Source organism: Perna viridis, chromosome 5, assembly GCF_037379345.1.
Source record: "Perna viridis isolate PV_CMFRI_1.1 ecotype Kerala chromosome 5, ASM3737934v1, whole genome shotgun sequence".
NCBI classification, from domain to species: Eukaryota; Metazoa; Mollusca; class Bivalvia; order Mytilida; family Mytilidae; genus Perna; species Perna viridis.
The window spans coordinates 31682882-31709538 of NC_142449.1; the positions used below are offsets into that span (position 1 = coordinate 31682882).

Genomic DNA, 26657 nt, shown 5'->3' on the forward strand with positions numbered 1-26657 from the left:
TCATACTTCATATAAAATTTAAAGTGTTTTATTGGTTTATAAAGATGAAATATTCTTGTACACTGCCCTTCACCGGCAAGTTCAGGATTTTAGTATACTTGAGTATATCACACTGAACATGAATAACACCTTTCCGGAAAAAATACAAGTGCACTGTCCGCTCGAACCAGAAATATGGATGACCGAGACAATGAAGACATTGACAATGGCAACAAAGCATCATACCATTATACAACCACAAAATTTTTGCACTTGATGAACCTGAAAAAGGCCAAAAACAAGCATTTTATCAAATTTAAATGTATAACTCCAGTTAAAGAATATGAATGACTATGACAGTATTCAACAATATTCTACATGACAATACTCAGACTGGTATTGATTTTGGGAGTTAAGATATGAACATTTTAGAAGTTAGTGGCCAAAATGGGGCCAGAAGCATGCATTTTCCTGAAGTCCAGACAATAATTTGACTATTACATGTATTAATAAAGTGATCTCTTTGAATATGACTGTATTACAAGGTGCTTTATCACCAAAAGAAGACTTGGATTGATTTTGTGGATTAAGACTTGAAGTATTTTTGAATTAGAGGCCAAAAAGATGTCTGGAACAAGAATTTTCCTTATGACCTGACAATTACTTGAGAAAAAGTGAATAGATCTGATATCAATTTTACTACAAGTTGCCATATGATGAAAGAAAGACTTGGAATAGTATTTTGGGTTGTAAGTAGAGCAAAGTGTGAATATGGGAGCACAAAGGTGCCCGAAACTACAAGGGGCCCTTTGAGGTTTTAACTGAAAGCCATTAAGAATAAAGGCCAAAAAGGAGGAACTAAGATCTTTTCCATTTCATTGTCCCTTTGTATACTTCCGCCAAAACGATTTACATATAGCTAGGATCACCTAACTCAGAAAATAATCTCACCTTCGACTTAGTCTCTGTCAAAATTCTTCCTTCTTGTGGTAACCTAGTATACCAGGTTCAACTGCAGGCAGTATGTGTACACTGAACGACTGCGTGCTAGATGATTTCTTTTCTCAATCAGATCTAGATCACCTCACTCAAAAAAGAATATCACCCGCCACCTCGTCTAGGGAAATATTCTTCCTTCGTGTGATTACCTGGTATACCACACTCAACTATATGCAGTTTGTATACACTGAATAACAACGTGTTGGTTAATTTCTCTAAACGACCTGACGCAACGTTCTTTAATAGAAACTGGCGGAACAATACCACTCTTCCTTAAACATTGGTTGTTTTCCTTAATTTGTACCCTTATTAAAAACAAACAATAAAAAAAAACAAACAAAACAAACAAAACAAAAAAAAAATAAAACGATTATTTCTCCATTTACATTTGATATTCTATTTTTCAACAGTATTTACCATATTATCATCCGAGTTTTTTGTTTGGACTGAAGTATGAAAAAAAAAAAAACAAACAACAGAGAGGAAATTTAATGATAAACATAAAGTCTGGTTCGGGCGGGTGGTATACTCGAGTTTACCACCCTCCTGAACTTGTTGAGGAATGGTTGTTTACCATCATAATTTATCTTTGTAAACCAATGAAAAACGAAAAATTGATTTGACTTATTTCATTATAATATAACACATACTACCTGCAGTTGAGGGTAGTATACTAGATCACCACACTTACCACGCACTCAAACTATGAGTTAGTTGCCTTGTGTAATATACGGTATCTACACGAATTAAGCATGCTAAACAATACTCATTTAGTTAATGTAATGCAGTATCGCGCATGCAACTTTCTACTCTATGTCCTTATTCGTGCTTATTATATACAAGAATCAGTTACAGTACCATGAATAATCATTTTGAATATTGCACTCAAACAATGGTTGTTTGTACCGTCGAGAGTATAAATTCATTGATTTTTTTTAGCTGAAAGACCAACTGATGTGAAGATAATGGTAAACTGTTCAGCACTAACCGCCAATGTGTCATGGAATATACCAACAAAACTTGATGTGACATTTACACGGGTCAAGTTCGATTTAAATGTACCAAAATATAATGATGTCCATTTTCCAACTTCTCACTACATGATCAAAGACAGGTTGCAACGAAAAATGGAATATACTGTTAAATTGAAAATTTATGACAAAAAGAAAACATGGTTACCAGATGCAGAGTATAATTTTGTTATGTCGGGTACGTAATATTTTTAGTACGGTTACATATTAGTCACACTATCGTTTTGTTCTTTTGAATATTTAAATTTTGTGTTTTGTATTCCTGGTAAGCTCACTTAAGCTATTGATCCCCAAACTTATTTATTGTAACGATAGTAACCAGTCCGCTCGTGAATGAAGACAACAACGTCTGTTCCGAATCAAATTTCACTTATTAAACGACGTAGGGTGAACAAATAAAACACATAAATCAAAAAATGTACATTAGCAGGGAGGGTAAAAGTTTAGCACATCATATCTATGCTCTCTCGTATATCAAGTATAAATGATAAAAACAAAACAATATAAAATAGTGCCTTCTGAATTCTGATCGGTTGATTTAAAATTTACAAAATATGATAAATTCCTTTATTTAAAACCTTCTTGTTCACAAACCTTCTTTTCTTTGTTCAACGTCACATATGTAAATAAAATTCAAAAGAAAATTAGTTTAACTGTTATCGTTATCATTTACGTACTTGTATCATTCAGCATGTAGCATGTTCTACATGACCCTAGAATTAATTAATGCTAGAGAATGAATAAGACAATTTTTGCTTCCAAACAAAAGTCATTTATTCGATGACGAAATGAGAACAAATTAAACATATAAATCAAAAATACATAATAAAAGGGAGAGTAACAGTTTTGTTTTATCAATGATACATCATAAATAATGAAAGGTGTGGCTCATGGTAAACGACCACTAGTGTCAACAGTTAGATAAAAACTGATGACATCAAGAACACATCCGGTCTACTAAGAATGTTGAGCATACAGTATTTTTACTATAACAATATATGTATGCTGCCAATAATAACTTGAAAAAAGAATAATAGCCATGACTTGTACATGTATAACTGTTAAACGAAACTGATATTTCCGAAACTGGCTGTATCAGGCACAGACCATATGTTTTCTGTATTCCTCTATCGTTCAGACGGGACTATCTTTGCATAGATGTATCTAGGATCTTTCTAGAATCGGTGATGTTGCAAAATTACATATAGAATTCGTTCACGGCATAGAAAATCTAATTTCATTGGTACATATGTCATTGTGTTAAGTATTTAGGTAGCATGAATCCCGTAAAGAAAGTTTCGTTCATGCAGTCGTACATTTACTAATTATAGCCGATACGGCGTAAGGAAGCAGCTAGAGAATAAATGTCATAGTGCTCTAATCACATTGATAATTTCAAGATGATTAATGTAGTAAAATTATACAGACAAGACGAGAACTTAATCACATGTAAAACGGTCACTCATTCTGAGCTGTCCAACTAAATTGAACACGAATATTGATATTTGATAATGATGCATCCGATTTCAAATTTGCATCGCATACATGTAAAATCACACAAACGATGAAAAAAACTGTTCATGTCCTAAAAGTACTTCTAAATTAATTTTGGCGGAGACATTTTATTGAAGTATGCATGCATGACCAAAAATGTTAAAAAAAAATCGTGTAGGCTTCATAAATATCGACATCAATACCTAGAAAAATCAATTTTATACACAAGAATGGTAAATTCTCTTTTCCTGAATGATAAATGCACCAATAAGTTCAAACAACAGATATAAAACAAATACAGCGACATGAATACGGTACAAAAGGCTTAAACGCGAAAAAACCTCAAATTGAAGCTGCAACTAGACTGATCTTTTTACAATGGTTGGTCTATTAATGGTGCCATCTGATTTCTGATGGATTGATTAAAAATTGACAACATATGATAAATTCGTTTTTTAAAGTTATTGTTCGTAGACCTACTTTTCTTTGTTCAATGTGACATAAGAAATGAAATTCGAAAGAAAGTCAATTTACTTCTATCTTTATCATTTACGTACAGGTATTATCAAATACACAGAGCCTGTAACATCTTCTTACATGACCATAGAATTAACTAATTCTTGATTTGATTACAAGTATCATCCCTTGTTTTGTAATGCAGTCGACAATATAAACAATTTATTTACAATAAAATAGGTTTTGTACTCCTCTGTCGTGCTCAAAGTATGCATTTGTCTGTTACCAAGTGGACTAGTAATATAGTACTAGACTATCCTCAATTCACCATAACACCAATGATTTCTTTGTTGTATTTTTCATGCTTTTGACGGACTTTCATTGTGCTTATATGGCGTATTCACAAGAGAAACCCTTCCTTGGAAACAAGGAAAGTAATCGTTTGAATATTGGCACAACAAACCAAATATTAAATCTGTTATGTAGTGGACAAATTTGCAAAGGCTACTACAAAACGGAAATTTTAAATGACATTTACAAGACAAATTAACAGGAGTCATTGTGAATAGCATTCTTGTAGTTTAATTATATTATGAAGGATATTCTTTTTTTTTGCTTTTGCTGGAGTAAACTATACAAATTATGCTTGTTGTGTGCATGTTTGTATATTTGGAGAAGGAAAACACACGATTTCCGGCATTGAACATTTTATGTCATGGAAATTATTATTAAAATATTCCCTGTTACTTTTAACTCTCAAACTACCTGTATTGTACTATATAAACATAAAAATCATATATAGAAACATAAAGAGGCTCAATGAATAGTCACTGAACAGGAATGGGGACAATCTTTGAAAAAAAAACCGTGCAACGTCATTTCTATTCTAAATTGAAGAAGATTTGGTGATTTCACCTGTACTGTTTTCTTTCGGTCTTGTGGACAGATGTTTCTCGCACAAGACAAGATATTAAAAAAATATCTTGACAGATTGTCAGAACTTATCAGTAACAAAATATTACGAGAAACATACTTTTAAGCTTGTGGAGCAACCTTTTAAGACTCCAAAAAAAGTGACGATGTTTTAATGATATTTAACGGAAACGGATAAAATATAGATTTTATCAGAATTAAGAAAAAATAGCATTCTTTAAATTTATCAAATTAAAACCGTAAAATGGAATAACTTAACAAACCACAGCTGCTTACTTCTGTCAGTCGTGTACTTAGGACCAAATTTGGAAGTCCGATAATCCTGTAAGCCTCAATAAAATAGCTCATAAAACAAAATGTTACGTCTTGACGGTAATTTTACTGAACAATAAACCATTTTAACAAAATCAGATTTAATTAGTATAATGTAATAATGTCATCACCCTTTCTTTGTTTAAACCTTCGTTCTTTGCGTCTATAATCAGTTTGCCATTTTGATTTTTCATACAGGACACATTTTCCTCTCTTTATACGGAACGATATATTTTGAAGTTATTACACAATATGATTTGCGTTCCTTATTTTCTTGATAAGGTCCATCAGCAACATAAAATCTACTTTGGCAGGATCATGTAGCCTATTTGAATAGAACGCCCCTTCAAATTTCTGCGGTCGTCATAATAACCTGTTTGACATCACCAAATTCTAATAGTTTCTAACTAAACGAATTAGTCACCGCCATCTGTAATATAGCTTATTCTTTATAACGTATATAACACTTAACTTGCTACACAACATGGGAGTCTATAAAACTTGGATTAACCCAGGTCTATCGGGTATTTCTGTAACAAATCAGGACCATTGAGGTTATATTGCCATTTGTTAAACGCACTTTCCTTTTGACTATTCCTTTTGACCTTTGAATAAGTATAGTTCAGTTTGGTTATTTTTTCTTTTACTAACCCTTCTTTTAGGATTTTGCCGCTCGTTCATGTGCGTTTTTGTTTTGTTTTGTGTGTGACTTATTCTTTATCTGTTGTCTTTTAATGTTTCTAGTTGTCTGTATTTCTAAATACAATGTCTAAAAGAATGCAGTCCATTCTATTGGAAAAAAGGTTGATTCAGAAATAGTTCATTTCGCTTTTAACATTTACCCATCATACAAGCCTGTTTTAAATTCCCCATCAAAACACTCTGGAGGTTAAACGAACATTTGTTTGGTTCAGCTGACACAATGTATTCTGTATGATTTCACCACTTTTTATCAGTTAACGCAATATGGTAAGCAAACCAAATTTCCCTGTAAAAATACTTCTAAAAATAAAAAATGAAAAATATATAGTACTATACAATAAATTGTCAAGACAAGCATAAAATAGATTTTGCATTGTTATGCAGCGTTCAATATACTGAAAAAAACCAATAAGGAGCAGATTGGTCTTGGGATATAAATGCATTCTTCATTGGAAAGGAAAATGAAAATAGAACGAGACTTACAAACCCTATTGTAATTTTTCGACTTTATGAATGTTAAGTTTATTGTAGCTATCGTTTGTTATTATTGTTTTGGTCAGAAAAACAACAAATCAAACGTATAATTTATTTTGTATAGGCTCTACACAAATTCAGGATTTTAAATTTCCATTGTTGTATCCTTCTATCGATGGGAAACGTTTTTATAGAATACAAACAAACAAACAAATAGCTATACGACAAATTCAATTTTCTAAAATGTTTTACACAAACAAGTAAACAAATTAAAATACGTCAGCTACAGGCAGGTAAAAAACTCAACCTAAATTCTATCCAAAAATTTGAAACAGGGATCAGAACTTTCGGAAACGTAAAATACCGTTATGTGAACAGAAAATCATCCAAAATAAACACACAACACCATAAACTGCTGATGTTTTGGCATGTAACAAGACTTAGCATTATTATGGAAATGGATCGAAACGTCACAAAACGCAATTTTGTTAAGATCAGAAAATAGTCCAGTCCTGGCATATCATGTAATTTGTTTAAAAAAAATCTGTAAGTAGTATATAGTTTAGGCATATTTTTTCGTGATGTTAAATATATGCAATACACTTGGCATTGGTACGTAGTTATTGCAGTTATGTTAGTCCCATGACTACTGATGTATCCAGTTCACGTTTTAAATTGGCACCAGTTTTACAGATCCTTTGATCAGATTGATATACTAAAGGAAACGGGTAACGATTGTTTTCGCACCTTGTGGTTACAATCAAAACTATTTAAAAATGAATTCATGATAAAAGCTTTCAATTTAAAAGGTCGATAAAATGTTTAACTGTAACAAAGCTGTAAAAATATATGGCAAGCCAAAGTAAACAAAAAATCAATATAAAAGAATTCTTAAAAAAGGTTTTGTAATATTAGAAAAAAAAATGAGTAATATTAATAAATCATTTATTAGTATTTATCAATATTATAAAAAAAAACTCTTTTTTCTCCACTTTGGCTTGCCATGAAAATTCTGCTCTGAGAAACACTAGTTCACCTATCCTAACAATTGTTGTTCTTTAAACATTAATGAAATTGATGATTGAAAATATTATAAGGAACATTTCGGATATGTTTTTTTTACAAAGTCCTGAAACATCTTTTTATCAACAAATTTATTTTGACATTCGCTATGTTAAGTCCAAAAGAATTTTTGAATGTTTGCAAACGACTCGGGTAGGGTCAGTGGTTTCCTTTCAAAATTCGTTTCAATATAAGCATTTTTATTTCGCATGGAACCGACAGAGGAAGGTCTCGAACGAGTCTGGATGAGTTAGAGGTATTATTTTATTTTTCATTTCTTCTTATATTCTAGGCAAGCCATGTAGTTAAGCGTTGTGGTTAAGGCTAGTTCATACCAGTGAAATAATGGTTCAATTCTGTTTTGATTAGCTTAAGGTCTCAGCAAGCCTGTTTGTTCTTAAGAAGCGTATAGGCAACGAACAATCATTAGCCTTCTGACCTTGTTGTGGACGTTTCAAGCATCCTGATGCCGACTGCAGCTATGCCTTTATCATCCCCCTGTTGTTGATCTTCTCCAGGGGTTTTTGGACCTGCCACTGCTACCGATTTCATTTAAAGTACTATGTTGTGGTAGACTATAGTTATATACTTCGTAGACATTATTTGATAAATAATAAGATTCTAGCCAAAAATGATATCCATATATCAGTTCCGTATTAGATTACTATCTTCACGCTGAATATCCTGATCTTTAGGGATTTTGAAATCATTTGGGCATTCCATACTGTCTTCAGCATTTTGAAGACCGTTCTGGCTTTCACTGTCCATACTTTGATGTATCTGTCTGTGCATCTTACTGGTTTGATTATGTTACCTCCTCCAGTAGGTACTGATTATAATTACCTATATCTGGCTGTGTTAATGAGATAGAAGAACAATGTTGTAATCAAAATTAAGACCATTTACGTGTTTTAGTGCAATTAATGCCATACTTCTTGCCAAGTGTAGTTTATTTATTATATAATCAATGTCCATCTAAAAAGGAAAAGTGATATATAGCAATTTTTGACTCCTGAAATCACATTGTTTTTTTTATTTTGCATACCTTACATGTTCTACTCTGCATTACATGCCATAATAAGTGCCTTAACAATAGGAAATGCATTTTCCTGGGTCTCATAGAGCCTTATGATCATCCACAATTAAACTGTCAAATGCCCTCTCCACGTTTATTTAGTTGATATATAAAGAAGAGTACGAATACTAGTACTTGAATTTAAACAGATAGAAAGATTATTACCTTGGTAAGATAATTTGTTTAAATATAAGTATCATTTTGTTTCGAACAAGAGAATCATGTTGAACCGAAAGACGAAAACTAAACATATTAGTTTTGATTTACCATTATTAGACCATGGACAATTGTTGTGACAGGTATTTATTTTTAGGGATGTTTAGCGTTTGTGGTTGTTCGATGTACTAAACTTGTGCCTTTATTTGCAAGGTGTAATCAATAAGCATATATTAAGAAAAGTTGATCGATTTAATTTAATAGGATCGAAATATGTATCATGGTTTTATATCGAATAGTGGATGCAAACGTTTTTAGAATAATTAAATATTTTGTCAATGGAGAAAACATTCTGTTTTGATTAGCTTTCAGCATTAGCTGTTTGTTCTTTTAGTTAATGTGATTGAAACTTTTGGCTTTTCAACATTATATTCTTCTTTACTTCATAATAAATTGAAACCTGCCTAAAATAAAACATTCAAAAGCATTTCACTGTAAGATTATTTTTCAAACTCAATTTAGACTGTCACCAAAAATCGACGAAAGTAGTCTTTGCAGTACAAGATTGTTAAGGCTTAGCACTGTCCAAAAAGTCCACGTACTGTCGGCATGCTGTGGTATTACGGATGAGTTATAATATGAAATCTACATATGCAGGTGCAGAAGAAAAAAAAAGACTTTGAAAAATGAGACGATTTCATTTTCATTTGCCAATTAAACATTTCCTTTTTCATGTACAGTGATGTATCAACTACCCCAGGAGATGATGTTTTAATTATATATCTCAATTGCTAAATATAACAGAGGTATTACCCACCATTTTGACTTCATAGTGAGAGCCATTGTTGTCTGGGATACAGGTTTATGGATCAATATTATCAACGTATATGTCGCATGAAAAAATAAAGAATTCCGATATTCCGATTTCGCTGAAAAATATCATGTTTCTGACACAATGGTTATGGACAATAGGTTTTCATTACATTATCAATACATTTTCTGTGCTGTTTTGACTACAATAACACATGGTTTCCCAGCATTTCACTTTGAAATGCCTGTGCCAAATCAGAAAAAAGTGGCTATTTTCATTTTTTTCAGTTCGCCTTGACTTAGGCAGATCATTTATTATTTAATACGTCCTCTTGTCTGTGATTATGAGTTCGTAAATTTGTTTATTACATTCATTAACAGTGCCGAGTTGCAATTTTATGATGTTTGTTTATATTGCATTATATCCAGGTAGAAACCTACCGGGACGGGAACAATAGAAATCATGCTCTCGTTAAGTTGAGGCAGAAAAGTGAATCTTGTTATTTGTTGTCTTTACTAATGATCTTTAAAGGCACCGAAAAAACATCTGATGGCGAGATAAATTTAGTTGTGCAGAGGACTACTGGACATTCCACCAAAACCCCCAATTTAATAGAAACCATTCTCCACCCTGTTATCTTGTGTAGACCTGAATCTCCCCGTATAGCTGACAGCATGCATCTCTCACCTTTTTAACATCAAACGTATTGACTCCATCTATATACATGTATAAATAATATAACAATTAGGTTTCTTCCTTTTGTTTGAAGTATACTTAATAAAGCCGGGTCAACTTTGTGTATTAAATGACATCTTTCGATTCGCAAATATAACGCAACCTAATAGTAACCTATTCAAATTCGATAAGGAATGTAAAGCTTCCCGGGTTGCAGTTTGTTTTTGACCGTCGATACCTCAACAATTTGGGCAAGTATTAACACATCGTTCAAACTTGATACAACTCTAAATGTTTCTTTTGGTTGATAGTAACTTAACCAGGATCATAGGGGAAATCATAGAAGGAACAGTATGATAATAGTGTATTTATTTCGTTTTTAACAGTTTTCGTTTTATACAGTTATTCATTCTTCAAATATTTGAAAAATGTATTCCTTCTATTGCTGTTTGACTAGGTATGTTGACTAGGTATGCTGTTAGCAGTTCAATCACAGTTATCTGTACTTTCCCTGTAAAATAACAACTGTATTATATAGTAGTACTGACTGTATTCATGACAATAGTATGCACATGCATTGTGTATTTTGTTAAAATAGTTAACATTTGCTATAAATATATATGTGTTTGTCATGAATACATACATGTATAGGTATAGCTACATATAAATGTACCTAGACATTAGATATGAAAAATCTTTTACGGAAGGCAAAGAAAATATTAAATAAATATAACATTAATGAAATAGAGGAATTTACCACTTCTCCAAAAAGAATACTTGTTAGTTACTGCAGTATACATGTAGTTTAGACTATTTTTATCCTGCCGGGGGGGGGAGTGTGTGCTTGGATTTGATGTCAGAGTACAATATTTATTCAATGAATGAATGAGTTAAAGAAGAAATCAAAGAAGTTGGAACTCTTTATTTTTCTCAGAAAGACCAAACGATCTAGCCCCACCTCACTTATAAAAATGGTACCTAACCAAACCTGGTGTCGAATTCTAACTAGCCTTCTAGGTGTCATATGCTCGCAACATAACATAAGGCGTCTTAGCATAATATTTGCATATAACCTATTCCATATTCTTAACTTGTCATCCTGTCAGAACCCCTCATTGGTTACTATTTAATTCTACCTTAATTGTAAGACACGGTTGTCGTGCGACGATTGAAATCAAGAATGAAGATATAGAACAGTACATGTACGTTCTACATTACCACCTTTGACCCTATTTGTTTATATTCACATGTATACTTAATTATGAGCATGTGCTGTGTCTTCAAGTAAAATAAATTTTAAGTTTAAATTATCACTTCTATATGCGACATCGGAGAAAGGTAATTTTTAGTTTCTAGGAAACTAGAAACACTTATCATAAAATTAGTATGCATGATCCAATTTGAACCCACGAAATATCATCAGGGCACCACAGTTTACCACCAGATTAAGAATTTTTGAAACCTTATCCATCCAAAGAAATTAAAAATCTGTCAAGCAAACGGCACTATCTACACTAGTCGTTTCCTGTTCAAAATACATGCTGGAAGCACTTTTCACAAGTCATGTTATCAACACATGAATGTCGTTCATATTCGATCATTTTTCGTATCAGAACCAACAACGGCCTATGGCCTATCGTAGCCGTTTTCTATTGCGACAGACGAAAATTGCAATGAAATGGGACACAATTCAACTTGAGTAAGTTTCTGCCTAATAATTTATTCTAGTGGTTGTAATTTTATGATGTCTGTTTATATTGCATTAAGTAATCCTAATGATAGCGGGGTTTCAGTGATCTACAGTATTAACCCACTATTTCCATCGGAAATACAGAAACAAGTCAGGACTATTAAACATTTCCGGTTTTCATCTTGGTACTGCAATCCGTCGTATGGACTTTATTTATTTTGACTACTGCCCAGAGGTTTTTTCTTTGCTTTTCAATTAGGTAATTTTCTTTTTATACTTTTTTAAGACCATCAAGGGACAAAACATTATGTAGAGGATACATGAAACATAATAAAATACCAGTTAGGTTTTGAAATAAGAGGAAAAGACTGAATCAACACAGAACAAATAAATTAGATAAATATAAATTGGAAACATTTATTTAAATCCTATTTAGCTACTAATTACATGAATCCTAATTGTTGAAAGAAAATCTTGTTTTTTTTTGGGTGAAATTCAACTGCCAGAGTGCTTATGAGTCTAAAGGCGTTGGGGCATTAAACTATGTATATTGCCCAAAAATATATACTTCATTTTTACCACTGAGAATACAACACTTGAAGAAAAGGTTGCGATACGCGAATTGCTGTATGATGATAGTACAGTGATACAGCCCAGCGATAATCTCAGTTTCCGTTATATAGATTACGTATTATCTTTAAAAATCCTAATTTTTGGGATTTGATGCATCGCATCTACCCCACCCCAAATATATTGTGATAAAGGATACTACAGACACTGTGAAGTCAGCCTCATATCTTGACCTACACTTAGAAATCGGTGGTAAAGGAAAACTATTGACCACACTTTACGACAAACATAATGTATTTTCATTAATATTGTCAACTTTCCTTTCATCTGTAGCAACATCCCTTCAGCACCTGCGTACGGAGTGTTCATATCACAACTCATACGTTATGCTTGCCGAAACTACGCAGACTTTTTGTATAGCGCTAAAATTAGCTTCTGGAACAGGGTTATGTTGCTACAAGATTAAAGTCATCACTACAAAAGTTTTATGGTCGCCATCATGAACTCTTGGATCGTTACGGTGTATCCATCTGCGCCATGAAAACTGATTTGTTCAACGTCTCATGGTTTTCCTTTCCTCTTTCGTCTACCCCGGACTTGACTTTTTATGAGGAACTCGGCAGGTGTTTCTAGAAAAACAGAGGACCCTTACCCTACCGGTGCACCTGGTCCATGCTCCCAGTTTTCAGTGGAGTCATTTGCTTTTGTTACTTTGTATGTATGATTTTAGTTACTTTATATTCTTTGTTGTGTATGTCTGTTTTCCATGTCTGGTCTTTGTTTCTGGATTACATTCTTTTGATTACCGCTATAAGCTTGGTTCCCTAGATTACTCTTTCAATGGTTATTCTAAATCGAGAGGAATATGCAAATGAATTATAAATTGAATTAAAATGAGATGATACTTATAAAAAGGCCGAAGTGACACAAAAGAATAAAAACAGAGCAAGAAATTAATTGAAAAGATTTCTAAATCTATTGTTATAACAAAAAGAATGTAACACTACTTATTACCAAATGGATTGCATGCAGGCAAAGTACAGAGTAATCCAAAATTTCAAAAAGAACCACCCGTTTCGAACAGTCATCAACAGCCGAAATCACTTTACAGAGAAAATTGAATTGAATGAATTGATAGAACACGTACGATCACTCCCAAACTTTATACAAGATACAACAGATTTTTTACGAAAGGGAAATTTCTTCCATTTCATCGGCAATGGGATTTTTTGTTTTCAAATACCGTAGTTCCAACTAGCTTTTGTATATTCAAGTGCATTTACATAGCATCTAAGCTTTCTATTGAGCCAAAGTAATGCGCAATTAAATTACTAAAGGCCATTTAGGCAAACGAATGTTACCCTCTACCCTACTTAAATTTAAAATTATCAATATTTTCTAAGATAAAACTTCTATATAACTTCTGAATATTGAAAACATACGCATCGTCTGCAAAAAAGTCACATTGATGAAGTATCAATAGGAAAAATTATATTAAAGCACAACTCCTGAAAAAAATGAGTATATCAATCAAAATAAAGTTTGATTATTTATAAATCGATCAAAATGTAAACAAATATACATTAAACTGGATACATGTGTTCTGCACCTTCAACTCGGAACAGCGTCTGACCATCAAAAATATCACTGCAGACAAAACTATCATAAAATGCAAGGATCTTGCAAAGTCGGAAAATTGTTACTGCCAAAATAGATATCATCTTGTTTGTGGAAACTATCAAAATGGATAATGTAAAAATATATCTAAAGTTATATATGAACTATTAGATGATATTTGACACAGGAAAAGACACCTATACATTATATGAAAGAGGATAATAAGTACACTATCAACCTGTGAATACATTATATATGCATGTTAAATGAATAATTGCATAATAAATTGGAAAGAGTGAATAACCAAAATATAATCACGAGTGCCGAAGAACGCCTAGATTTAACGAGTGTGCGGTACTTTTTCCGAGCACCAGTTAAATTTTTACTGTGTTCGTGGTACGAGTGATCACATTTTGGTTATTTACGATAATAAATTGATTGTCCTAAATATTATATAGATTTCTTCCTTTTTTTATTTTCAAAATTAATTTCGTGAACGGCGGATTGATATTCTTGTTGTGAAGTTTTGGCGAGAGAAAGTCCGAGAGTAAAGTTACAGAATTTATTTAACAGTGTGAAATATCGAGTTTTTTTTTCACTGGAAATATTCAGTAAATCACTACTATCTATAAAATATAATATTATATTACCTTTATTGGAACAGGTTTATTATCTACTGCTGAAAAACAGTATTGATTTCTTCTTACCCATATTTACCACGTATTTAATTACTGCTGATGTTGTGACCTCTATTAACTTGAAATTCTAATTCCTTATTGGTCACAGATACGAAGTTGCATGAAACTTGTACTACAAAATGGAACATGCCTTTTATCGTTATATTTATCCTAAAATGAGTAGCATGCAACTTTGCTAAAAAGATATATATCGCCGGTCTTTCCCTCAACATTCAACCTAATTATCCCCAGTTCTTTATTTACAGAAACAAATACTTTACTGTCAAAAAAGATTTCTATGATAATGTTTGTCTATAGGTTTGTTTGAATTGTTTTGGAACTATATTCTAATTACTCTGTCTATTTTAGATCTAGAAGTACCAAGAGATGTAGAAGTCAAGATAAACGAATCGTCTTTAACAGCAAATGTGACATGGAAAGCACCATTGAACGTTTATGTGAAACATACCTCGATTGTATTGATCATGAAAGACTCCAACGGACAACGATTACCAATCAATCACACAACTGTACCGTCTAACTTTACCCAGTTTGATGTTAAATTGAAAAAATGTAAGGAATATATTCTTGAACTGAAGTTTTGTTATAGTGAAGCTCAATGTTCGGAAGCAACCAAACAAATGATTGTTATATCAGGTAAGGAATCATTATGTTCAGACATTTATAAACTTTAACATAACACTTATTGTTAACACAGGTGTCATTGAAAAAACAGTAATAGTCGAAACGGCGTTATTCAAATATAAAAATAAAATGGTTAGAAGGGTAGTTGAAAATAAAAATTCGTTATCGCAAAATATATCAAATCAAGTAGATCGCTTTGTTAGAATCCTACTTTGTTTCTACACAATCTGCGGCGATTACATTTACCAATAAGAACTCAGTTACCAGAAACTGCCTCGGAAAGAGATTTGAAGTTTGACCCGATGAATCACTTTTTATTACATATGGAATATTAATGCAATATAAATGATTAGAAAAACAATTAGTCCTCGGATTGTGAGAAGGGATTTATATATATAAGGCTTACTTAAAATATGTATGTTACTTGCGATACAATGTTGTATAACACTGTCCAAGCTTCTGTGTGATACAGTAAATTAATATATATATAGTGTAATACACTCTTTGAGACGTTCACGTTTCCCATTTTAGCGTTCGTGCATCATTTATCTTGCGTTTACACATCGTTTTGCGTTCGTTTAAGCGCACGATAAACGCACGATAGAAGCGTTCGGTTTAAACGCACGATAGAAGCGTTCGTTTAAGCGCACAAAAGGAGCGTTCGTTTAAGCGCACAAAAGGAGCGTTCGTTTAAACGCACGCTGGGAGCATTGGTTTAAACGCACGATAGAAGCGTTCGTTTACACGCATACTGGGAGCGTTCCGTTAAACGCACGATAGAAGCGTCCGTTTGAACGCACGCTGGGAGCGTTCCTTTATTTTTGTACTTTGATTATATGAATGATTTAATTGTTATTTATATATTTTTGTCAATATTATTATTTTTCGTCGTTCGTCTATCGTGCGTTTATCGTGTATTTAAACGCACGATTGGAGCGTTCGTATAAACGCACGATAGAAGCGTTCGTTTACACGCATACTGGGAGCGTTCCGTTAAACGCACGATAGAAGCGTCCGTTTGAACGCACGCTGGGAGCGTTCCTTTATTTTTGTACTTTGAATATTTGAATGATTTAATTGTTATTTATATATTTTTGTCAATATTATTATTTTTCCTTTCGTCTATCGTGCGTTTATCGTGTATTTAAACGCACGATTGGAGCGTTCGTTTAAACGCACGATAGAAGCGTTCGTTTATCGTGCGTTTGGTGAGCATTTATCGTGCGTGCGGGAAACTTAAACGTCTCAAGGAGTGTAGCTTTCAAATGAACCCAAGTAATAAACATTTTAACTTTTTCACTACAAGTTAGGTGAAAAACTGCCGCGAAAACAATACCTCAGCATGAACTAAATGTTAATTTTTAGCTTATAAAGGTGTAAATATATATGTTGGTCACTATTATTTTATTTATCGATGTATTCAAATTGTCTGTTCATTTCAGGCGCGTTTTTTATTTTCAATTTAAATGTGACAATAAAGAGTTTTGCATAAAAAAGGAATTTTCGGAATTTCATATTTCCTTCTATTTCACCTGTAATGTAAAATGTTTTTCAAGTGCCCTACAAGCTTTTTGTATATTCAAACACAAATATGTGGCATGTTATATTTCTAATGCGCCAAGACAATGCATGATTTAACGTATTCCAGGACATTTTGGCGAATGGTAACCCATACCAATTAAAATCTGTGGGTAGGGTGGTACTATTATTTTGACTAAATGGCATGTAAAGAAAACATTTTTTTTGTAATGGAATGGTTAGACAGATAGTTGAAAATTGAAATTCGTTATCGCAAAATATATCAAATCAAGTAGATCGTTTTGTTAGAATCTTATTTTGTTTCTACACAATCTGCGACGGTTTCATTTACCTGTAAGGACTAAGTACCCAGAAACTGCCTCGGAATGATATTTGAAGTTTGACCCGATGAATCACTTTTTATGACATATGTAATATTAATGTAAGAGGAATGGTAAGAAAAACAATTAGTCATCGGATTGTGAGAAGGGATTTACATATAAGGCTTACTTAAAATATGTATGTTACGTACGATACAATATTGTATAACACTGTCCAAGCTTCTGTGTGATACAGTAAATTAATATATAATATAATAGCTTTCAAATGTAATAAATATGTAAACTTTTTGAAGATACGTTAGGTGAACAATTGTCACCCCTACCCATGAAAACAACACCTGAACATGAATCAAAATGTTAATTAGCTTATAAACGGTGAAAATAGATATGTTGGGTATCATTGTTTTATTTATCGATGTATTCAACATATCTGCTCATTTCAGGCGCATATTTTTCAGTTTCAATGTGACAATTAAATCTTTTTTTTTAAATATAAATATAGATATATATTGGAATATAGTCTTTTTGTTTTAGACAACAACTACACAGCCAAAATTGACAACAACGTAACCATTATATGGGAAACAGCTTTACGTGCACGCTATAACGTCAAGTCATCTTCAGTGGATGTGTTATATACAATTTCTCCCGGTGGTAAACTTTCACCAGTGATATCAAACAGGTCAAAATACGCATTCGAAGATAATGTGACCCATACGATAAATATAACTCTGATGTTTATAACCATATCAGACGCCGGACTCTATTGGACAGAGAATGAGTTGAATTTTGAAGCAGAAAGTTGTGCATTGCTCATTGTAAAAGGTTGTAAGAAATAAAATAACTATTTTTTTTATCTTTAAATTTATGTTGTCGGTATTTTTGTGTTAGCTTTTTCACACAAATTAAACTACACTAATGCATTTTATTCATATCAAGTCAAAGGCATGCTGACAAAGAAAATACAACAAAAATATATAAATCCCGCACAAACTAGCAGTACTTATTAACAAGTCTTCCAAACAAGAACATGCTACTGTAACGTCTGGCAGTATGACGCCAGGGAGAAAAAAATGGATTGCTCAGAATATTTGATCAAAGTTTTAATACAAATTATAAAATTATGAACAGATCAAAGAGTTATTTCTCGTTAATGTACATTTTGTAGTGCTTTCTATGGAATTTATTCGATCAACCATTTTAGCGGATAAAAATATATGTTTAAACAAATTTATATGTGCCACTTACCGCCTGGGTTTTCTAACCGAAAGGCTTTTTAAATATAGTCAAACCCCATTTTATTAATATATTAATCAATATATAGAGTGTAACGATAAACTTGAGTTATTGTAAACTTTCTCTTCTACTGATGCAATGCCTTATTACATTTAGATGCCCCAAAGACACCACACTTATCAATTCATCCAGAGGTTATATTTGTTGGCGATAACATTACATTCATGTGTAGGTCGTCCGTTAACAGATGGCCGGAGCATGTATCATCCAGCTTGTCGTACAAGTATGAGGGTATTAATGGCACAGAGAACGGGAATAACCTTGGGGTAACAAAAGTTTCTCAAAACCAGAAAGGACTGAACGTGACATGCAAAGCTACGGATGACCTACATTTGGTGTCTGGAACTAGTAACGTAATTACCGTCGATCCATATTGTAAGTACAATAAATACAAAAAAAAAAAAAAAAAAAAATACCAGCTTTATATATTTCAATATGCTGTACACATGTTTCAAGGAGTAACCTCTCATCAGCAGCATTAAAATCAAATATGTCGGAATTCCATAATCAAAATATTAGTTATATACAAGAAGTACTTATAACCAAAACTACCGACAGAGGAAGCCAAATCCATCACCGAGAGGTTCTACCATATGCAATGCAAGGAATGAAGCCTCGGTGTTTTATGCATTTTAAAATTTGGAAAACTGCAAGATTTCATAAATGGGATAGATAAAATATATTATTCGGGTCAGACAAGTCTGACTACTGGGTTGGTAAATACCCTCGGGGACATCAGGTCCACCAAATAATACATAGATTGAATTCATTGAGTTCGTGGTTTCACCAATTAAAGGTAATGATGATTAAATATGTTGTCAAAGATCAATTCACTCAATTTCATAGTTATTGTTCTCTTGAGAAATATGTTTTTTTTTTATCCAAACGAATCATTTTTCTACGTATTTAAGCTCTTTAGAAATTATAAAAACATATATGTATGATTTTCACTTATAAGCATGTAGATTCAAATATACGTTGATAATTAAACTAATTACGTAAATAATATCACGAAATACATGATACATACAAATCTATGTACATTTGTTTTTTTATATTGATTTTGTGGATTCGGTTGAATACTGGAACTTTTAAAACATACTTGAAATTCACTATACCAAGTGTACCTTGTGTAAACTGTCTGTAAACTAATAAACAGATAAAACAAAACATACCTATGTCGCTCTTCAATCAAATTTCATGTTACAATACCGTGTAAACTGCTTTTTTCAGATGGACCAGACAACTCAATTGACATTGCGTCAAACACTAAATCGGTAACCATACCTGAAGGTTCTCAATTAGGACCGTTCAACTGTACTGCCCACTGCAACCCATCTTGCACAATTCAATGGATAGCCTACTTCAATGGAAACATGGAAACGGTATATTCATCATCTAAACTTAACATTACTAACATACAGAGAAACCAAACTGGTATTTATTCCTGCAAAGCGATCCACCCATATGACAACAATAGGAACACGAGTAAGAACATGACGGTACATGTTCAATGTGAGTATTAAAAACATGTAACTTATATTGTGACGTCGGATTGTTTTCGTTATTGAATTTTAACGCGCCCTCCAAAGTTGAAGTCCCATTCAAATTATTGCATGTATTGGTCTATTGAAGTTATATCTTATGTTTGTCAACTCAATTCCTCAAAGCGTCGTTATATCATAAATAAAAATGTCCAAATATTGTATACATGATTATTCTAATTAATTTTTAGTTATAAACGAAAAGTTGGTACATATTGTATCATGCATGCAAGCGTTCGAAAGATAGTTTGTAAATATATTACCTTCTATGTGGTGTAAAGTACCTATTATTTTTTTTATACGGAAACAATATTTGTCATTTTATTTACGATTTTGTTTTTTGTAGACGGACCTAATGAAGTTAATATATCACGTTATGAAGAGACGGTCAACATCTATGAAGGCATGCAATTTGGCCCTTATACTTGTTCAGCCGATTGTAATCCACATTGCACTTTAAATTGGAAAGCAAATCTAACTGGCAAATTTAAAACAATTCAATCTGAATCCGTATTAAATATTGCAAATATTGGCAGAAATCAAACCGGAACCTATCGTTGCAAAGCCACAAACAAAATTAATGAACGAGGCAAAAGAAAAGACATGATGGTTACGGTGGAATGTGAGTATTTATTTCATATTAGATATATTGTAAATGTGATAGATCGGACACCATTTAAGTCAAAGAGTAGTCAAGTAAAGCAGGTTTTCTTCATACAAACGAAGGACTAAAATAATGTTGAAGCTGATCAATCCAGATGCTATGCTAATTGTAGATCCAGAAGTTTTCACAGCAGATATTTTTTTATAGAATATAAACTTTGAATAGAAAAAATTATTTTAACAAGCTTATTGCATTTAAGTGAATGCAAATACTTTTGACAGGATTTAATTTTATAATTCATACAATACAAGACATCCTTTGAATCGTGCGCCGCTTTCTGTTGATTATTTCCGTGTTTATTATGTAGCAATTCAGAAATTTAACTTCCACCCTCTTAAACGACGTTGCGTCGTCACAGCGTATTCGATAAGTGCACCTTGACCAATCAGAAACGAAATAAACAATAGAAATCCCAGAATACAGTAATAAAAAAAAAAAACAAAAAAAACAAAAAAACAAAAAAAACAAAAAACGCAATACGAATTGACAGAGTGCTTAAATGTTAGGTTCTGCTTTATTTATGATTTTGTATCATTGAATAATTCAATCTGAATTGATCAAAAGGGCTTATTGAATTATGCCTGATCCCACGACTTTCAACCGACGATGCAAAAGAAAGATGTTTTCCTATAAAATCAATGCTTGTTGGAATTGATTACCTTATTGATAACTATACTTTTTCTATTGTGTAACATTTTAGTTGGTTCAGTGTGTTTGTCTCTAAACTTAATACTTTATTATTCAAAATTAAAGTTATAATTGATAAAACACATTTGAACATAATATTTTAGCAATCAGTGTACTTTTTGCGTTAACTATGTCAGTGTTTTGTTTATGTAAAAAAATAGTATTTGTCACGATATAAGATTCGTTCGCTGGTGTTGCAAAAACAAACGAAAGTGTGTGAATATATTAATAAGCGACAAATGTTTTACAATTTTGGTACAATTGGGGCTTATAATAAGGGTTATATTACTTGATGTTTAGTAAATAATATCTTGTTTTTGGTAATGTTAAATCAATTTCTATTGTAATTATATTATACTCTTCTGGATAAGACGGACCAGACGCAGTAATTATTGAGCCTTATAATCAGACAATTACCATTTATGAAGGAGACACATTTGGTCCATTTAATTGTTCAACCGACTGTTTTCCATCCTGTAACATTCAATGGAGAATGGGCAATACACCAGTTAAAGACGATCCAAAATCGACTTTATATATCACAAGCATTCAAAGAAATCAGGCTGGAACTTACCATTGTAAAGCTACTCACCCATCTAACCACACAAGGAAAAAAGAAAATACAATCACAGTCAGTGTGCTTTGTAAGTATCTGTAGAATGCTTTAGTATGTACATGTACTTGTTTGTAAAAGAGAGACGATTTACCATATCCATTGGTGAATTCAGTTATGATTTCATTGAAATGCACTACGAATAAACATTTCAAGGGTAGATTACTCTGTGCCAAATACCATTTTATAACATATTCATGAACAAAAATTCTGAACAAATTCAGTGATGTCGAGAAGAGTTGGTGGCTTTTTCATGTAGAGAAATCATACTTTAAATTAAATTAAAATTATGTTGTCAGATCGGTTGAATTTTCTAATTTTGCCTAATTATTTCAAATACATATACTTAATGAATTTCTAAAAAAAAATATATGATTGGTTGCGTTGTGGATCATAAACCAATTGAGAAAAGAAGCAAGAAGTCACAACCCTTCAGTGCATATCTGTTAATATATAAAATACAATAGTAATTTTGTATGAACAATGAACATTTATTATGATGAACAAAATATCTTTGTGTTTGTTAAATATTGACGAACTCTATATATTTGTGTCATTCTCTCTATTGATCCATGCTTGTAAATTTCCCCTTGCATGGGTTGACTTTTATGTATGATTTTAGTTACTTAATGTTCTTTGTTGTATATGTCTGTTTTCCATGTATGTCTGTTCTTTGTCCCTGGATTACATTCTTTCGATTATCGCTATAACCTTGGTCCCCTTGATTACTCTTTAAAATTTCCCCCTTCTGTTTAAATGGATAATTAAGAAAAGATATTACTTCAAGAGCAGAATCAACTCGATAATGATATCTGTAGCCCTGGGTTGCACTCTGTACAATGATACGGTAAAAGTTAAAATAGTTAAATAATACTGTTGTTCTTTTTCTATATTATGTTATAAATGTATTTCAAGAGTATTGGATGAAAATCGATCCTTGTAAAACACTGATGTTTTATATGTTTTTATTCCATTGAAAAATGAAGTGAGTTAGCTAATTATGAACTTTAACAATGTTCTTTTTCTTCGGCCCATCCACGGATACAAGTGATTATCAAAATGAAAGAAACTCTGTTCGATGGAAGCACCTGGTTTTTGTTCAGTATTAGTCAAAAAAGAGAAAAAAAAGAGTAAAAGACCCATTTGTTAAAATACAAACAGCATTTATTTCTTACTATAAAGTTTGATAAATATAATCATATCATACTTCATACAAAAATCTAGAATTTCTATGGATATGATATCATAGATGATGATGGTTATGAGGCTACTACGTGTAGAATTTCGGTGTAACACCCTCTTTGTAATCACAATCAGTAAATTGATTGTTTTCTATAACATTAAGGGTAATCAAGGGACCCAGTATGCTAGCAGAAATCAACAGAATGTAATCCGGGGACAAAGACAAGACATGGAAAACAGACAAACTCAACAAAGAACATAAAATAACTTAAATAATACATATTTAAAGTAACAGATGGAAATGAGCAACTCAGACTCATGGGTATTATCTATATGTCTCTTTTTTTTCAAGACCCATCAACCATTACAGAAGTAAAATTGAAACCAGGCAGTTATCAAGAGGGAGAGAACTTCTCTTTTTCTGAATCAACCATTCTTGAAATATCCTTGAGGGTCGAGGGGAATCCTGACGCTGTTGTATACTTCTACAAAAACGGAACCAAAAAGACCCCCGCTAATTTCAGTAAAAATGGTAGTACTTACACAATTTCTGAAAATGGATTACGTTGTGAGGATTCAGGACAGTATATAATTGAGGCCTCGAATAGTGTTAGGAACAGTTCAGACAAGGAGAATCTACTGCTTGATATTTTGTGTGAGTAGTTGTTTTAATAAAACATAGTACAGTGGATTCCTGTTAACTGCATAACCTATTTGTCTGAAAACAATATACAATTAACACAAATTGCCATTGTAAAGGAAAATAACTGATATTTTCAATGTTTAGGTGAGAGTATATCCTTCATGTCCAATCAGATTCTTGCTTAAGTGTCTAGTCAACAGAAAACAAAAATATTGTTGTGAAAACAAATTTCTTAAGAAAAATGAGGTATTTTACTAACGATGTCTTGTTGTTTAACTCATTAAGGTACATTTTTGAATAAATTTTGAAAAAAAAATAGTTATGCTATTAAGAGGAGTTTTCGCATTTTTTGCCTAATTTTATGCAGAGGATAAAATTGGAATGTTTTTTTCTTTGAGTTTTTATGCAATTAACAGGGATATTCAATTAACAGATATGCAATTAAGTGGAATCCCCGGATATGGATAATTTTGACACACTTCTTTTGAGACTTTTGTTATAATCTCGACCTCTATATAAGTTTTGATATGACGGTCTCCTTCAGAATGTGTATAATTTTTGCATAATAACAGTTTGAAGCGGTATAAATTAAACATTTCACAAACTTAAATCATCGAATCAATCTACTGAAGGATCACTGCGCTTGTTTTGTATGCAGACAATGTAAGAGTAAGCTAGGGAACCAATGTGATAGCAGTAATCAAACGAATGTAATCCAGGGACAAAGACCAGACATGGAAGAGTAATCTAGGGAACCAATGTTATAGCAGTAATCAAAAGAATGTAATCCAGGGACAAAGACCAGACATGTAAAACAGACATACACAACAAAGAAAATAAAGTAACTAAAATCATACATACAAATTAAAGTAACAAAAGCAAATGCGAAACTCGACTCGAACTCCTTTAAAAACTGGAACATGGACCAAGTGCAGCGGTAGGGTAAACGTCTTCTGCTTTTCTAGAAACACCCACCGAGTTGCTCATAAAAAGCCAAGTCCGGGGTAGACAAACCAGGAAAGGAAACCTATAACACGTTGAACAAATCAGTTTTCAAGGCGCAGATGGATACACCGTAGCGATCCACCAGTCCCTGATGACGACCATAAAACTTCTGTAGTGATGACTTCAATCTTAAAGCAACATAACCCTGTTCCAGAAGCCTATTTGTTAGAATTCTAGGACGAATGAAGAGGTCTGCGTAATTTCTGCAAGCTATGGCATAACGTATGAACACTCCATACGCAGGTGCTGAAGGAATGTTGCCACAAATGAAAAGAAGTGTGAAAATTCCAAATGAAAAGTCATCACGTTTGTCGTAAAGTGTGGTCAATAGTTTTCCTTTACCATTGATAACTGAGTGTAGGTCAAGATACGAGGTTGACTTCACATTGTCTGTAGTGTCCTTTATCTCAAATTCTTTGGGGTAGATGCGATATACATAAAAATCAATAACAGTAAACGTATTGATTTTTGTGGTTGATTAATATTGCGGATTCTGTCAAGTGAAAATATTTGCACGGTAACAAAAAAAATATTAAAGCGTTATATATATTGTGTTAAAAATCATGCTTATCTATCCGACGCCAAAATAACGAAAATAACTGCTCCATGAATATTGATCTCATGTTCATTTTGTTCTTTGTGACAAGACCTTGGTATATTCTGTAAGGGTAACACACTTAGCATTTACTTCAAAACATGTAAATAGGTAAATGTTTTTTTCCCAATTATCTCGATATTATTTAAATCTTGAGTTGGTGGACTACAACGGGTTGGAAATGACTAAACCTATGCAAATGATTCAGTATTTTTTAACAAATTTATTCGTTAATGCGAGATATTGGGTACATGAGAATCATGAGTTGATGTATGAATGATGCACCGTTGTTATCCTAGCCCATATAATAGTTATTCTTACAAAATGCAAATACCTCTGTGTAAGACGTTTTGTACTATGTTGCTTGAAAACCTATAATTCAAATCACTTAAAATACTGACATTACATTTTCAGGTAAACCAAGGGATATTAATTTTGCAAATTATATTTTTGGGACTACTGTTACAGCAGTTGAAAATATCAACGTTACTTTGGTTGCAAATCCGACACCAGATATAGAATGGATTCGTCAAACCGGTCACGATTGGATAGTTATATCATTGGGAAATAATTCATATATCGGGTATTCAAAGATAACAATAAATGACGTCAATTCCTTTGGAAACTATGGTGTGAAAATATGTAACAAGTTATCCTGTTCTGTGGAGAATGTCATAATTAAGGCTGAAGGTAACCATGCATTACCGGCTTTATATGCCAAACGACTTTCGTACACATAAAAAATATTGATGCTCTGTCTGTAATCATCTGCAGAAAGAAATCGTTTTTTTTCATTGATTTTTTCAAGATAAACTTTTAGATGGAAGGGATTTTCTTGTAATTATGGGAAATATATTTTGTAATCATTATCCTTGTGTAATAACTTGATGACACTACATGAATTTTTTAATCAAATATAAACCACCAAATTTCAATAATCATACTTATGAATCTACCTTCAATGACTAAGGTAACATTTTCTATCAAACCTGACTAAACGTCACTAACTTGGACTATGTTCCTGTCTTGCGGAATTTATTAAAAAAAAAAACATCTAGTATACATCAAGCGTTATGATTTTCACACGTTAATTGCAAGCTGAGTACCCCAGTGATTACTTTCCGCAGAAGTTACAAACTATCTGGTACGAATTTACTGGATACGAGAAACAGCTATTCGATAGTATACAAAGTGTTCAGCTCTGTTTAATT

The 26657-nt window shown here is 32.4% G+C and overlaps 1 protein-coding gene and 1 long non-coding RNA gene across 5 annotated transcripts in view; one reads left to right on the top strand and one right to left on the bottom strand.

Moving 5' to 3' along the window:
* Nucleotides 1-26657, top strand: part of LOC148617080 (uncharacterized) — a 41087-nt gene that overhangs the window by 3652 nt on the left and 10778 nt on the right. For all 4 annotated transcript variants that reach the window (XM_088584387.1, XM_088584388.1, XM_088584390.1 and 1 more), the window contains exons 2-10: nucleotides 1918-2187; nucleotides 15083-15370; nucleotides 17752-18042; nucleotides 18610-18888; nucleotides 19747-20028; nucleotides 20404-20679; nucleotides 21780-22052; nucleotides 23556-23858; nucleotides 25861-26136. In XM_088584387.1, the coding sequence (XP_088440513.1) occupies nucleotides 1918-2187; nucleotides 15083-15370; nucleotides 17752-18042; nucleotides 18610-18888; nucleotides 19747-20028; nucleotides 20404-20679; nucleotides 21780-22052; nucleotides 23556-23858; nucleotides 25861-26136 (2538 nt within the window). The remainder of the gene's footprint in view (nucleotides 1-1917; nucleotides 2188-15082; nucleotides 15371-17751; nucleotides 18043-18609; nucleotides 18889-19746; nucleotides 20029-20403; nucleotides 20680-21779; nucleotides 22053-23555; nucleotides 23859-25860; nucleotides 26137-26657) is intronic.
* Nucleotides 10514-15311, bottom strand: LOC148617081 (uncharacterized). Its single transcript, XR_015922390.1, has 3 exons — nucleotides 15183-15311; nucleotides 14687-14846; nucleotides 10514-10670 (listed from the first exon to the last, which is right to left on the bottom strand). It is a non-coding gene; the product is annotated as an uncharacterized LOC148617081 (long non-coding RNA).